The 15,700-nt window shown below is 45.1% G+C and overlaps 1 protein-coding gene across 1 annotated transcript in view; it reads right to left on the reverse strand.

Moving 5' to 3' along the window:
* LOC138247073 (IgGFc-binding protein-like) overlaps nucleotides 1–2,958 on the reverse strand; it is a 136,948-nt gene extending 133,990 nt beyond the window's left edge. Inside the window, exon 1 of the mRNA XM_069201818.1 lies at nucleotides 2,931–2,958. Within this exon, the coding sequence (XP_069057919.1) occupies nucleotides 2,931–2,958 (28 nt within the window). The remainder of the gene's footprint in view (nucleotides 1–2,930) is intronic.
* Nucleotides 2,959–15,700: the final 12,742 nt, after the last annotated feature.

Here is a 15,700-nt window from a genome sequence, read left to right on the forward strand (position 1 = left end):
TGCACTTTAGCACTGGTTAGCAGTGGTAAAGTGCACTGAGTCCTAAAATCAGCAAAAACAGTGTCAAAAAGTGGAGGGAGGCAGTCAAAAGGTTGAGAGTGAACACCCTAAGGCTGCCAGATCTAATATATATATACATATATATATATACATATATATATATATTGAAAAAAAGGTTTCAAGACTTAATAGCCCACGTCAAACCCCCAGGCTGGATTCTCCTTTTCTAGACCACAATCTAAGGCTATCATCGTCAGACCATACTCAATTATCACGTATGGGCCACAGACTGAAGCTTCCATCTCTTGAGCCTAGACTAGCTTTGCCCTCTCGAGATTCCAGACTGCAATAGTTATGAGGTGGAAAGTTGCCTAAAGTAACTGCGTCATAGGGTCGTTCCATTGGTTATAAACGGGTGTTCTCATGCTACCACCTATGCTTTTTGACATAAAATCCTATCTGCTAACAATAGTAGACAGGGGTTTGCTCCAGAAAGCAGCAACACTTTGAAACAGATGTTAAAGGAGAAATACTTTCATTTCTTCGTTTTTTTTATGACTTTGCACTGGACAGCACACACATGAAGTGGGAAAAGTTTTACAGTTTGTCTAGGCATAGTATTTTGTATTGTCAGGCAGAGGAGGCTCCTCCATAAGGGCGGGGGAGTATTGCTCCCCCTCCCCCCACCCCTGCCAGCAGCAGAGCTGCGATGCTTTCACCACGAAGGAATAATAGGTTTATTATTCCTTCATGGTGAAAGGGGCTAGGCATAGGGGATGACAGCCTCGGGTGGGAATGCACAGAGCACTCCCCTCAGAGCGCATGTGTGTTTGGCCAGCCATCTCGGGCCAGCCAAACACACATGCGCTGTAGGTTCTCTCCAGCCCGGAAAGAGCCTGTACAGGCTTCCAGTCTGCCTGGGAGCGACCTGGTTGGGTGCTCCCAGGCAATCCTGACGCTGCTTTGAGCAGCGTCAGGATTGGCGCAGGGGAGGCTGGGAGCCTGTACCTGCAGCACCAGTGACGAGAGACAGAGGAGCGGCAGCAGAGGAGGAGGTAAGTTTTTTTCTTGATTTTTTTAATTATTATTAAAGGTCCCGCTTCACCCCCTTCCCTGTGCACTGCACCTGCCCCGCCCTTTTAGATAGGAGCAAGCCACGACTGCTGTCAGGCTAGCCCAACAGTGCAAAACCTATGCTAGACACACGCACCCATTTGCGCTATGGTGCAAAGGTGTGTACTTGGTACACAGATGCCTTATTGCGCACTAACACCAGCGAGGGGTGGGGATAGTGGCATATCTCTGTAGACATGTCCCTCTCCTTACACAATGCAGGGCATGAACTTTGGATGCTGCATTGTGTGTGACAGGATCGTAATTATGGCCCCTATTTTCTTTACCACCGCCATCAGCAGAGAGCGCTTCTTCTGTTTTCATGCAGGTGAAAGATGCAGTTTGCTTTGCCAGTTCTGAAATAAGAGCATTGATTTGTGCGTCAAGATTGTGGTATCTTGGCGGGCTTGCATGCCAAACAACGGGGCATATTTACAAGAAAGTGGAATATCAGTCCTGATGCGCCACTTTTCTTGCGTCCGCCTGCAGCCCCCTGAATTTACAATATGGCACACCATGGCAGTCATTACCACAGCAGCGTGTAAATTATTGATGCTACTGTGGTGCTTCGCTGAACTTGCACCAAAAATGTTGGCGCCAGTGCAGCAAAGTACAGGGACGCCCATAGGCCAATGGAGGAGCGTGACGGCGTTAAAAATGATGGAAATAACGGTGCTGTGAAACCTTGAAAATGTCACTACACCGTTTTTTTTCGAGTCTCCCTGCCACGGAACACCACCTTGCATATATTATTCATGGTGCTGGCATAATGTGAGGCAAGGTGTTGCAAAATACCACTTTGTAAATATAGCTCAGGGGAATAGCATACAAAGCGCTGCGCTCGCCTAAAACTAAAAAAAGGACGCTAAGAGGCGACAGAGGAATGTAAATCTGCCCCACCGTTTGCGCGGTGATGAGGGTTGGCCCAAGATGCCCCAGAGGGCCTTGGGGCTGTCGGAGTGAGGGAGGAGCTCGCGCCCCTCTTGCGCCTGGCGCGCGGGCACCTGAAGTGCAGCTGTTTGTCAGGTCTGAGGTGCTTTGGCAGAGCTGAGGTAGTTTCCATTTTAACAGGCACGGTGGCCCCTGAGCGGAAGGATCTTCGGCCCGCAGCACTTCAGGCTGTATTCTAACACAAACTAAGAGGATAGAGGGGCCCGTGTTCCTGGCCTGGATGGGGTCCGTTACGCACTCGGTACAGCGCTGTGAGGTACAGCGGAGGAGCTGCGTTGGCGCGTTTACGGAATGATAATTCCGGGTGCTGTGTGCAGAAGTATAGTGCACTGGCAGAGCTGTGATTGCTTCCATGTAAAGACGTAGTAGTATGTGTGTAGGTGGAGATGCGTTGGAGGGGGTGTAACAGTCGTGGGGCTTCTACGTGCAGAAGTGAAGTGCACTAGAAGAGCTGTTATTGCTTTGATAATAAAAAGGCCGAAGAGGTGAACTGGTTTTATATTCTCCTACTTTCCGGGTAAATGGATACTAGGGCAGGAATGAGGCTCGTTGACAGAGAAAGAACGGTTTAAACATTGCAGTTTTACGTAAACCAGATAGGGTAGGGATCCCCAGGCCACCGATTAGTAAATCCCTTCCAAAATTCTAGGCGATCTATAATAAATTTGCATGAACCAAATGTACATATTAGGTTATTTTAGTGGAGATTGTTTGCAAATTTGTTTGCTAGCGTTAAACCGATGATAAACGAGAACCTTGTGACGTAAAGTAAGCGCTGTAGGTACTAATTTAAGCTAGATCTCCGTCATATGGTTTGGCTGACTGGTTTCTTAAGTAGTCGAGGAGCTAGAGGATCGCTCATTTACCGCCCTTGAAGACCTGGAAAGGCGCCATTTCGCCACCGTGGACCTTGGTTAATAGTTGCTTTTCGCGTGAAATTTAAAGGGATGTGCTGCTTTTGGGTGAAATGGGTAGTATGTGTTTACATATGCAAAGTAAACAACTGAACATAAAATAACATACTCAACGCAACATAACTGCACATTTAAATCATAAAAGGTCCAATCACAAAAAAACGGCCAAAACAAAAAAGCATCCCAAATGTCACAGTACTGCATCACATTGCAATATCACAGCACTAAATCACAAAACGAACAGAACCCATCACCACCAAAACAATATGCTGCACAAACATTCTTGTCACTCACTGCCAGCCCCAGAAGGCGCTTCCGAGGTACAGTGGTGGAAGGCGTTTTCCTGGGTCGGTGTCTTATTTACCGTGGGCACGACCGAGTGCCAGTCACAGTGTTTTGTTATCGGACCCAAGAGCTCCAATGCTGTGGGGCCAACACACCGCTCTCTCTTCTCAGTCTCCATCTTTCAAAGAAGGAACCAGCGCGGTGCTGAAAGCGCTAGTCTACTCCCAACTTGAAAACAGCAACACCCTGCTAACTGGAGCCCCAGACACCCACCCGCTCTCCCACGAGAGCAGTGCTGAATTTGTTAAAAAAAAATAAAAAAAAAGTATATGCCAGGGCCCTTTTCAAGAAGCCACTTCTGCGTGCACCACGCATTGGCCTTGTCCACGCTGCCAGTGCCACTATCGAGACAGCCACAAACATCACACTTGTGCGTTACAATTCAGACAATTTCAGGTCACCCAAACCTAAATGACCTTGATGGCTGGTACTATTCATTTTACGTATTTTGAATTATAGCACACTGGTCGATGTGTTCACTTGAAAAAAAGACAAACAGCACTAACGTGCCATGTAGAGAAGCACCGGCAAACACTGGCTCAAATTAAGCACCTGTGGAGAGCCCGCTGACTTCATTTAGGGGTTACCCGTGGTCGCAGCTGCGACCCCTGGCTTTTACCTTGCGACCCCTAAAGTCAGAGGTGGCAAAATCCGTCCCAGGCACACAGGGGTATCTTGTCCTTATGGTCGTTGCTCCACTTTCCTTGTTTTCTGTCAGTTTTTCATACACTAATAGTGAATAATATTTTATAATTCACCAAGCGCTTCGGCACCTCGTCAAGGGGAGTAAGGGCTTTGTAAATACCATTACAATTACAATAAGTGTAATAAAGAATGCATTACAGGGGACTGGAATATGACCCTCCGAGGCAGATGAGGTAAGTAAAAAATGCATTAAAAAGTATTCTGTGTGCGCGCTTGCGGTGAGAGTGCATTTATGCGAGCGAATGTATGCATGTGTGAATGAGGCTGTATGTAAGCATGCTTGTGTGAGTGAAAGTAAAGGTTAAATGGCATGTGAAGTCACTTAGGCTGCCCCTGGCATTTTGGTGAACCCGCGTTCATGGAAGAGCCTCCTACATGGGGCTGCAGCCCTCATCAAAGACCTCTGGGATCTCAACAGTAACCTCCCCCCCCCCCCAGTCAATGCCTGGTCCAACTGGCGGTCCGTTCTCTCCAAAACCAGCTGCATCATCTACAGGGCAGCCAATGAGGGCGCTCCGCCGGAAGCTGGCCAAGACCTCAGGAGGAAGCCACGAATGCAGCAGCATCCTTCCTGGCACACCGGAGACCGAGCGATGCAAGAGAAAGAAGACAAGGTGCTGGGTGGGTGCATGTTACACCCCAAGAATCAGCCTTCCATCCCAGTGGAAACTGCAGTTGAAGCCCCTGCTCTCCCAGCACAGTTTCATCGAAGTGTCTCTCCACCGCAGTCTACCGCCTACCCCCTTCACTCCCTGACTCCAAGTTGTGCTTCCAGAACTGACCATGGGAGCTCCAACCCACCACCCTCACGGGTTACCTCTGCACCCCCTTATGGACCAGCGCTCCCTTTCTATCTAGCGAGGTTCACCCTTTAAAAAATCATTACATACAAACATTTTGCACGTTACATTAAATCTGTCATATTTACCTGGAGTTGCTATTCGTTTTTTCCTATTACTATTACTTGGTTACACTTGCACTGATCTCTTTCAACTACTTTCTCATTTTGAAACTGTAATAAAAGTTGTTATATGGAAAATACAATGATGTTACTGCCAACAGTTCACAACTGCCACCCTACGGTACATGTAGCTTCATTGATCTCTCTCGTCTTAATGGAATGGCATACTCTTCATTAATAGAGAGCGCGTGTTAAATTAGCACGTGACTGAGCGCGAGTCCCGGCTACCCACCTACACCTGTGTGATCTTGTGAAACATTTATCATCATAAAATGTGTAGGCCTATTAATCTCCAATTAAATATATGTAGCAGCTGCAGTAGACTTGAGTGGTTCAGTCAAAAAATAAGCAAGGAATGGCAATTCGTATGTAGCGTTCTTTAAACATCTTTTTTTAAATATCTTTTCATGCAATTAATGCCCAAGTGTTCATATTACCTTGCAGAGTACCTCAAGGAAAATAGTCTGATAAATTGTTTTTAAAGTTGTTTTTTGTCTAGCTCACGCTGCGAATCGAAATAAAAGCGATCGCCCATTTCGTCGAATTTCAAAGCAGGCACATATAAGCGCTATATTGTCACTCACCTGCAGTGCTGCCTGGGCTGAGGCGCAGATGCCACCCCACGGCCTTTTATAGAAAGCGCCGTCGGAAGCCTCAGTTGTGCCGTCTCAGCACACGCCCATCTGGAAAACGGGTGCAGCCAAATTTACTGTGTACACACTCCCGCCTCCACTCCCCCCCCCAACACACACAGTCCCTGGCACACAGCCGTCGGGCACCGGGCAGGAAGGTGTTGTGCAAGCACCCTGCATACTTCACACATTCCATGGGCATCTGTGGGGTTCAGAGTCCCGCGCTTTACTTCAGGGGCACCCTCAGGGCCCCGAGGCAGTCAGGGACTCTGACAGTCCGAGCAGGCCCGAGCAGGGACGGGGCCTATGAGGAGCTGCACTGTCACTGAGGCAGAGGGATGAAGGGGGCAGAGGGGTGCGGGAGAGAAGGCACTCGGGGAAGAGTGCACTCAGGGGAGCAGACGTTAGAGGGAAGAGACGCTAGGGCAAGCAGGAGAGACCAAGGGCACAATCAGCCAAGGGGACAGCGAGAGCCTGCACTCCAGTGAGGGATGTATAAGGAGCTTCAATGCAGGGGAGAAGGCACCCAGAGAAGAGTGCACTCAGGGAAAGGGACACTCAGGGAAGGATGCGCTTTGGCAAAGAGGCTAGGCCAAGGACATTTGCAGACGTGATACCAGCGAGTGCCTGAGATCCAGCGACAGGCAGTGAGGCAGAAGGAGCTACAGTGCAGACGAGAGAGACACTCAAAGAAAGAGTGCACTCACTGAAGGATGGAGACCATCGGTAGGAGCCACTCAGGAAAAGATGCAATCAAGCAGAATTTGCTAAAGAATGCACTCATATGATGGGACACATTGTCTTATTTATTTGCTTTGTAAAGGGCTGAATTGTGACAACTAGGATGAAGGCCAACCCGGTTAAGCAAAACGAAGACTGGAGATATCTGGGGTCTCCTGGATGCAACAAACAGTCCCTTGCAGAGCACACACTTCACCCAGTGAACTACATTGCTTCTAAGAACTCGCACCCTGTTTACAGTGCTGGGAACTAATGCAGGTGGGCGTTGGGTGAATGAGTAGCATCACACCATTTGAAAGAGTGGTGAGCTGGGACTTAAAAATATCTCTCTTCGATCGAATGTGTGTAACTGGTAGTGAACCACATCCATTTTGCTAGTACCCATTCTATGTAATTACTAATGATAATTCACAGACTTCAAAGCTCTGTGTACTTGTTATGCATCGTTTAAAATGCACAGAATATAATAACAACTACAAATGATGACTTTAATGCCTGATTGAGTCATTTGCGTTAGCATTTTTGAATTGTAAAACACGTGGCCGTTTCACAATGGTGAATTTTCGATAAACCCCATTGAGGGATGAGAATGCATATTGCTTCAAGGGCAAATTTCTAAATCAGTTCTGGGAGTAGTTTTACATGATTGCAAAATATGCTTTTACCCTTTTTGCCAACAAGTAAGGACGTGTTTCTTGGTCTGTCCAATAATCTATCTATCTATCTATCTATCTATCTATCTATCTATCTATCTATCTATCTATCTATCTATCTATCTATCTATCTATCTATCTATGTAAAACCTGTACATATGTGTGTGTGTGTGTGTGTGTGTGTGCGCGTGTGTGGAACAGGTAACGTTACATTTACATTTACAATGCAAAGGAATACAAGCTTTTGCAATGCAATGTGTCTTGCGTTTACTCATAAACACAGTAGTGGTAACCTCAGCAGTGGTAACCCCTGCAGGGGTAGTCTCAGAGGTAGTAATTACAGTAGTGGTAATATCAGCAGTGGTAGTCTCAGAGTTAGTAATCACAGTAGTTGTAATCTTGGCAGTGGTAATCCCTGCAGTGGTACTTACAGAGGTAGTAATCACAGTAGTGGTAATTCAGCAGTGGTACCCACAGCGGTAGTAATCACATTAGTGTTAATTCAGCAGTGGTAAACCCTGCAGTAGTATTCCCTGCAGTGGTAATCTCAGCGGTAGTAATCTCAATGGTAGAAATCACATCAGTGGTAATCTAAACAGTGGTAATCCCTGCAGTGGTAATCTCAGAGGTAGTAATTCAAGGTAGTAGTAATCTCAGTGATGGTAAACCGGGCAGTGATAATTTCAACAGTGGTAATCTCAGCAGAGGTAATCCCTGCACTGGTAATCTCAGAGGTAGTACTCACAGTAGTGGTAATATCAGCAGTGGTAATCTCAGAGTTAGTAGTCACAGTAGTGATAACCTCAGCAGTGGTAACCCCTGCAGAGGTAATCTCAGAGGTAGTAATCACATTAGTGGTAATATCACCAGTGGTAATCTCAAAATTAGGAATCACAGTAGTGGTAATCTCAGCAGTGGTAATCCATGCAGTGGTTCTCTCAGAGATAGTAATCACAGTATTGGTAATTCAGCAGTGGTAATCCCTGCAGTGGTAATCTCAGAGGCATTGATCAAAATAGATATCATCTCTGCTGTGGAAATCCTAGTAGTGATAATCTCAGCAGTGGTAATCCCTGCAGTGATAATTTAAACAGTGGTAATCTCAGCAGTGGTAATCCCTGCAGTGGTACTCTTAGAGGTAGTAAACACAATAGTGGTAATTCAACAGTGGTAGTCCCTGCAGTGGTAATCTCAGAGATAGTAATCACAGTAGTGGTAATTGTAGCAGTGGTAATCGCTGCAGTGGCAATTTCAAAGGTGGTAATCTCAGCAGAGGTAATCCCTGCATTGGTAGTCTCGGAGGTTGTAATCACAGTAGTGGTAACCTCAGGAGTGGTAATCCCTGCAGTGGTACTCTCAGAGGTAGTAATCACAATAGTGGTAATTCAGCAGTGGTAATCCCTGCAGTGGTAATCTCAGATATAGTAATCAGAGGTAGTAATCAGAGTAGTGGTAACCTCAGGAGTGGTAATCCCTGCAGTGGTTATCTCAGAGGGTCTCATTTCAATTTAGTAGGTTCTATGTAGCGGTATATGGACTCCTTTGTAATTTAGGTGGTGGCATACAACCCTTCATGATGGGTCCTCGGTTTGATATGTTCATTGCATTTGTGTGTGAATAATGCTCAAACATTTTATGTTTATAGGAAACAGAAGTCCACTCGCAGTGAAATTTATTGGCAAAAGTGCAATTATCCATGTAACCACAAAAGTGCAACTATCCATGTAACCACAAAAGTGCAATTATCCATGCAACCGGCTTTATGTCATGCAAAGTGCTCTATTACTGCCCAGAGAGATCTTGCTACCTATGAAATAAAGAAGAAAAATAGTGCAGAAACCATAAGGAAAACATAGAGCCTCGTATGTTTTCAGTAGTTGGCCGGTGCGCTCGAGGCGGACTAAACACCGGAAGAGGCATGACGTATGCATGCCTTCCAATAATGAAATCAAGCACATTATAGAAGGCAAGCCGACGGACCAACCAAATGGATGGGCTTGACATGGGCATGGTTAAAAGCCCGTACAGAGATAACAACAGGGAGGGAGCGCTTTGAGTATTTCACAATGATCCATTAAATAAGGAAAATCTTTCACATTTCTATCTGAAATACACATTTTCATCATCATAACAGTTTCCAAACTACTCTGCAGAACTTTAACATTGTCTAGGCTACTAAGATTATGGGCATGGGGGACCAAATTATGCTTCCAGGTTGGGTTTATTAGGTGGTAAAAAAATGCAAATTATACAGAATATTTTCTCGCAATATTGGTTTAATCAATTATAGCTAAACACATTTTTGTGTGAAATATGCAAATATTTCACATTATGGACAAAATGTGTGACAAAGGCAGTAAATCCATAATTATGTTGTAAATTCGATAGCCACAGAATCACATGAATTCTCTGGTCTTTACCAGGGACTATTGTTTGTCAGAACTGTATTCATGAAAGGTAAACTTAAATATTCCATAATATGGCGGTAGGAAGTCATCTACAGACACATAATCAGGGGAATAGGAGCCAGATGTATGACCATTTGGTATTGCAACTCTCAATTTGTGAATTTTTGCAATTCACAAATTGAAAGTCGCAATACCAAATGTACAACAGTGTCTTCAGCACTGTCAGTGATTGGCAGTGTGCTCAAAGGGACCTGGCTCATCAATATTCTTGAGGCAAGTTGCAATTTGCGACCTACTGTGAATGGTTACAATCACAGGGATGGTGGTCTGCTGAGAAAGGAAAACGGGATGCATTACAAAAAGAAAACTGAAAAGATTTATTTTCATCTTCTAAGAGTAGGCAGTGGTCCTGGTCTGTGGGACCACAGCGTGCTCTTAAAAAATTTTTGCACCCCCATTTGCAAAGGGGAAAGGGTCCCTTAGGGACCCCTTTCTGTTTGCGAATGTGTTACCACCATCTTGAAGTTGGTGGTAACTCCAAATGTTTTGCAACTGCATTTCCTGTTGCAAAACATTCTTACATCCCCCTGTTCCTCGCTTTTAGGAAGGGATGCTCTCGGCACACCCCTTCCTAGTAGCAAGTCACAAATCCATTTTGCGAGCCGTTAATAGGTTACGGACTCGCAAAATGGGGATGGTATATGGTAAAAGGCATTTACTGGTCGCAAATGGGTTTGCAACCTGTAAAAGGCTTTGTACATGTGGGCAGTTTGTCATTAGTGTAGGAGATGATTTATTGAGTGTATGATTCCTATAATCCCTGTAGAGAAGTTTGCAGACCCTAGCTAGTTTCGCACAGCGTTAAGGTCTCAATGTATGTGTCAGCGTACTTTTCAGCACTGCAGTCAGGGTGTGCAGGTACAGGACACAGTGCCAAGCCCTTTATGCTGCAATGTCAGCCTGAGGCCTGTGAGCTTTCTGACTCTGCACAGACAGTGCGTGTTGTTTAAAGAAAATATTAGTTGTTAAAATAGTCGTCTCCAAAAGTTAAATGTTTTCTTTAAAAAAAATATACTATACTAGTTACGTTGTGAAATGGTGTGGCAGAGCGCCTACAAAAACACAAGTAGATAATTGACTCTTTCGTTTTGTTTATCGACCCTGCGGCTGTTCTGTGGTATGTGAAATCTGTATGTTTCATTCTGCATATGATAAATGATTGGAATTAACATTGTCATTTGGCAGCGGGATCAATTGCATTTCCTGTACCACAGGGGGAGCTGTTGCCTTAGTTCGTGTTGAGACTGTGGGTGATGTACATAACAAGGGTGTGTGAGAAGGAAGTATGCATCACCCAGTGCTTTACCCGCTCCATCTGAGGGAGTGAAGTTAACAACGGGCATTGACTGTAATTAAAATGGTGAGGTTTCGTTTACCTGTCCCAAATAGGTTATTGATAAAACAATAAGCAACTGTGAGATCAGTGGATTTATGTGAATCTGTAGGTGCAGTTTACAGCATAATAATAGATTTACTGAACTTGTCACATCATTTCCAGAATATGCTAATTTCATCAAAACTGTTGTTTCTAGCTCAAATGGATAAAAATAATACTTCCAGACAAAGCACCATTTTATTCTGCATAATATAAATATAACCTTGATCATCCAAGCTGCATAATCCTAGTAGCCTAGGTGATGTAAAACCTCTGCACAGTAGTTTGGAGACTACAGTTATGATGAAAAAATCTGAATTTCATACGTAACCGATAAATATTTTACATGTGTTAGAAATGGGGCCATAGTGGAGGGTGGGTAGTACCCTGTTCAAGTAGGGACCCTCAGTCTAGTCAGAGAAAGGGAGTCACACACCTAAGATAACCCCTGCTCACCCCCATGGTAACTTGGCACAAGCAGTCAGGCTTATCTCAGAGGCAATGTGTAAAGTATTTGTACCTACACACACAGTAACACAGTGAAAACACTACAAATGAACACCACACCAATTTAGAAAAATAGCCAATATTTATCTAAATAAAACAAGAGCAAAACAACAAAAATCCAACATACACAAGAAAAGATGTCAGTTTTTAAAATTAAGGGGGTCATTATGACCCCGGCGGTCGATGATAATGTGGTGGTAGTACCGCCAACATTATGGCATTGGCGGATTGACTGAAGCCAACCCGCCAATGTACCACTCCGACTGCCATGGCGGTAGCAGCTGCCGGCCTGGAGATGAGAAGCTCCAGCTCAGCAGCCGCCATTGTGCCGCCGCCGGTATTATGTCCCTGCTTACTACCATGGTTTTCATGGCTTTCGTAACGCCATGAAAACCACGGTGGTAGGCCCAATCAGTGACAGGGAATTCCTTCTCTGTCACTACTAGGAGGCCCACTCCCCCCAAACCTCCCCAGACGCCACCCCACCCCCTTACATCCACGCCCCCCAAAACACACACACACGCAGACACAGACTCATCCACACATACATACATGCATGCATACATTCATTCACGCACACATCCGCATACACATGATAACATACACGCAGAAACGCATACACATACACATACACGCACTCACACATATTCATACACGCACTCACGCACCTTCATACAGGCACGCAAACAACACTACACACAGACTCGCATTCACGCACGCACTCACACATACATGCACACCCCCCCCACACACACAACAACCCCATCCCCCTCCCCTGTCCGAAACCCATCTTACCTGGATCCAGGGGGTCTTCCGGCAGGGGACGGGATGGGGTGCTGCTACCGCCAGCAGAACACCGCTAGGCTGTATTATTTGTCATAATATGGCTAGCAGCAGTATACTGGCGCAGCGCTGCTGGTGGTAGTAGCGCCACTTTACCGCCATCCACCAGTATGGCCACAGCCGGATTTCTTCCCTTTTTGTGGCGGAAACCCGGCTGTGATCATATTTGTCAGACGGATGGTAGCCGCGGCGACTGTCGTTTGTCTGCCGTCGCCACAGCAGTAGGCGGTTTTTACCGCCAATGTCCAAATGAGGGCCTAAGAGTCTTAATTCATAGGAACGAATGGATGCGTTGTTTTAGCAACAAAGTACCTGGTATGCGTAAAAAATAAGGCAGCATGAGAGGTGATGCGTTTTTTCAAGAGCAAGCGATGCATCGATTCCTTACTCACAAGTGTGGCCGTGCGGCGATTCTTTCCCCTCCGAGTAGGGAATGCATCAATTCTTTCCCCCGCAGGAGAACTATGCATCGATGTCCGGACACACAGCCTAAGGTCCATGCTGCAGTGTTGAAGATTTGACACCCAGGGTTGATGCATGGAAAATCTCAACACGCTGTGTGAAGGATCTGTGTTGAGAACAGGTGCTGCATCGATTTACCAGCCGCGAGGCAGGCACTTCGTAAAATTTTCAGCCACGAGACAGATGCTGCATCGATTTTTCTGATGGGCACACATCAGTGCATGGATTTCCCCCCATAGGTTTACCAGCTTCCAATTCTAAGGGACTGGATTTGGCACCACTTAGCATGTCAAGACTCTTAGCGGAAGAGCTCAGGTACTGGCAGATGAAGTATTTGATGTTTCTGAGACTTCACAACAGGGGGCAAGCTCAGTTCAGGACTTTGGAGTACCTTGGAAACCAGGATGTAGAAAGCAAAGTCCAGTCCTTTCACTCCCAGAGCAGAAGTAGCAGCATCCAGCTCTTCTCCCTGGTGGAATATCCTCAGTCTAAAAGTGTTCTGAAGTTGTGGGGTCAGCAATCCAATACTTATACTCATTTCTGCCTTTGAAGTAGGCAGACTTCAAGGGGAAGAATACAAAAACAGCCCATTTGTCAGTCTGCCCCATACATGTGTTCAGCAGCCAGGCAAAGGCACACAACGGTTAAGCAAGAAAATGCCCACTTTCTGAAAGTGTCATTTTCAAACTTCCAATCTAAAAACCAATTTCACAAAAAGATGTATTTTTAAATTGTGAGTTCAGAGACCCCAAACTCCACATCTCTATATGCGTCCAATGGGATGCTGCACTTAAAATATATTTCAAGGCAATCTCTATCTTACCCTATGGGAGAGATAGGCTGTGCAATAGTGAAAAAACGAATATAGCACTATTTCACTATCAGGACATGTAAAACAAACTAGTACATGTCCTACCTTTTAAATACACTGCACCCTGCGGATGGGGCTGCCTTTGGTCTACCTTAGGGATGACGTACATGTAGTAAAGGTGATGGTTTGGGCCTGGCAAGTCGCTGGACTTGCCAGATCAAACTGGCAGTTTAAAACTGCACACACAGACACTACAATGGCAGGTCTGAGACATGTTTACTACTTGTGTGGGTGGCACAATCAATGCTGCAGGCCTACTAGTAGCATTTGATTTACCGGCCCTAGGAACACACAGTGCACTTTACTAGGGACTTACTAGTAATTCAAATATGGCAATCATGGATAAACCAATCACCAATACAATTTAGACAGCACTTGCACTTTAGCACTGGTCAGCAGTGGTAAAGTGCCCAGAGTCCTGAAGCCAACAAGAACAAGTCAGAAAAAATAGGAGGAAGAAGGCAAAATGTTTGGGGATAACCCTGCTAAACGGACCATTTCCAACACCATAGTTCCTTAAAATATGTGGATTTTATACCACTGCTTTTTGTGCAATAAAAACACCAAAACATGTAATACACGCTTTTACTTGAAGATGAAATGACTTCTCAATAATCCCAATTGTGCTAATCTATGTGGAGCAGCAATAAAGGTGGGGAGGAGTATCTTTCTTAATGTAGTACTTACTGTCATTTGAGTAGTGTTCAAACAACTGATTAATATTTTTTCTGTTTTTGGCCCTGCAGTACTTCTTTAAAATTGCTAGGCACTACTGTGAGAGAAATAAGGCAATTTTGAAATTACATTTGCCATTTTGTTAACTCTAAGTTAATATTCTTATGAAAATACACACTTCTACCTAAGCCAAACTTATCACTGTTTCTTTCTCTCCAAATGAAAGAAGGTTGGACAAATATGCACAGATTTAAATGGGTGCATGCTGCAACAGAAATTCATCATGGAAGTAGTGGTGGCAGCTATATTAGTGAAGCAGCTGAAGTAATGTAAAAATTAAATATATTCTTGTTATGGTGATCATCGACAGAATAAGGCACTTCTGCAAGAGTAGACTGAGATAGCCAGAAAGAGACCTGTAAGTAGACCTATGCATGTGGGAAAGTGTGTGCATGCCCGTAACCCTGCTGCACTGCTCTCAATGGACTCCTCTAGCTCCTACCAGTGCATAGCGCTAGCACCCTCAGTCAGTGCAGAGCTCATGTTCCTTCATCCGAACAGATGTCTGGTGCTCTCTCACAGGAAGATGGAAGGTACAGCTAGAAGTATAGGGGAGTACACACAGCTTTTGTCTGCTGATTGGAGCATGATTTGAGGGCACCATGTTTGGAGTCCTTTCCTTTGTGGTGCCAGCAAACCATACATTTAAGATCAGCGCCAATGCACCAACAGAGGCTCCTGAATGAAATCCCTCCTATTGCAGCCTCGAAGTTGAGCTGCCCTGATAAACTTTATGCTTTACTCCTCCATTCACTCACTTTGGGGGTTGTCTAATTCAACCAAGCCAGGGAAGTGAATATATAAAATGCAGATTCCTTCAGTATCAGTTCATGTTTGCTGTTCCACTTGAAACATAATTTTGAAATGGACTAGAACACCTTTTGCAACCCTAAAGCATAGCTGGCAGGTGAATCTGTCACATGTGCAACATCTTCACTTCAACCCAGTAGGTAATTTGCTAGGAAAAAGTGTGCTAATGACCAAAATATTTCCTTGAGATGGGTATTGGCATCATCCACAACCAGCATCACCACCACTGCCCAGTGAAACAGTGAATGGCAGACTTTTGGTGAAGGGAGCAAAAGGGATCAGTGAAATGTGCTGTGATGTTTGCTTTAGTCAATGTAGTCATCACCTCATGCTTCCACACTCTCAAAATGCTCAATGAAATATTCTAATGCCTCCCATCCAAGACAAGCAGGCCACCCCAACCCTCATCACAAGCAAGCTGAAGGATGGCAGCTTGGCTGCATCTGTATTGGAGCTCAGGTCTATCTGCAGAGGAGTGAGTTCAACTCTACAAGACAATGATGTCTGTTTGTGGCAGAATCAGTGTCTAACTGCTAGAAAACTTCAGACAATACCAACCCAGTGGCCAGACTCAAACTCAGGCTTTCCCCTGTGTTCACTCACCCCACCCCTGA

Source organism: Pleurodeles waltl, chromosome 7 (assembly GCF_031143425.1).
Source record: "Pleurodeles waltl isolate 20211129_DDA chromosome 7, aPleWal1.hap1.20221129, whole genome shotgun sequence".
Taxonomy (NCBI): domain Eukaryota; kingdom Metazoa; phylum Chordata; class Amphibia; order Caudata; family Salamandridae; genus Pleurodeles; species Pleurodeles waltl.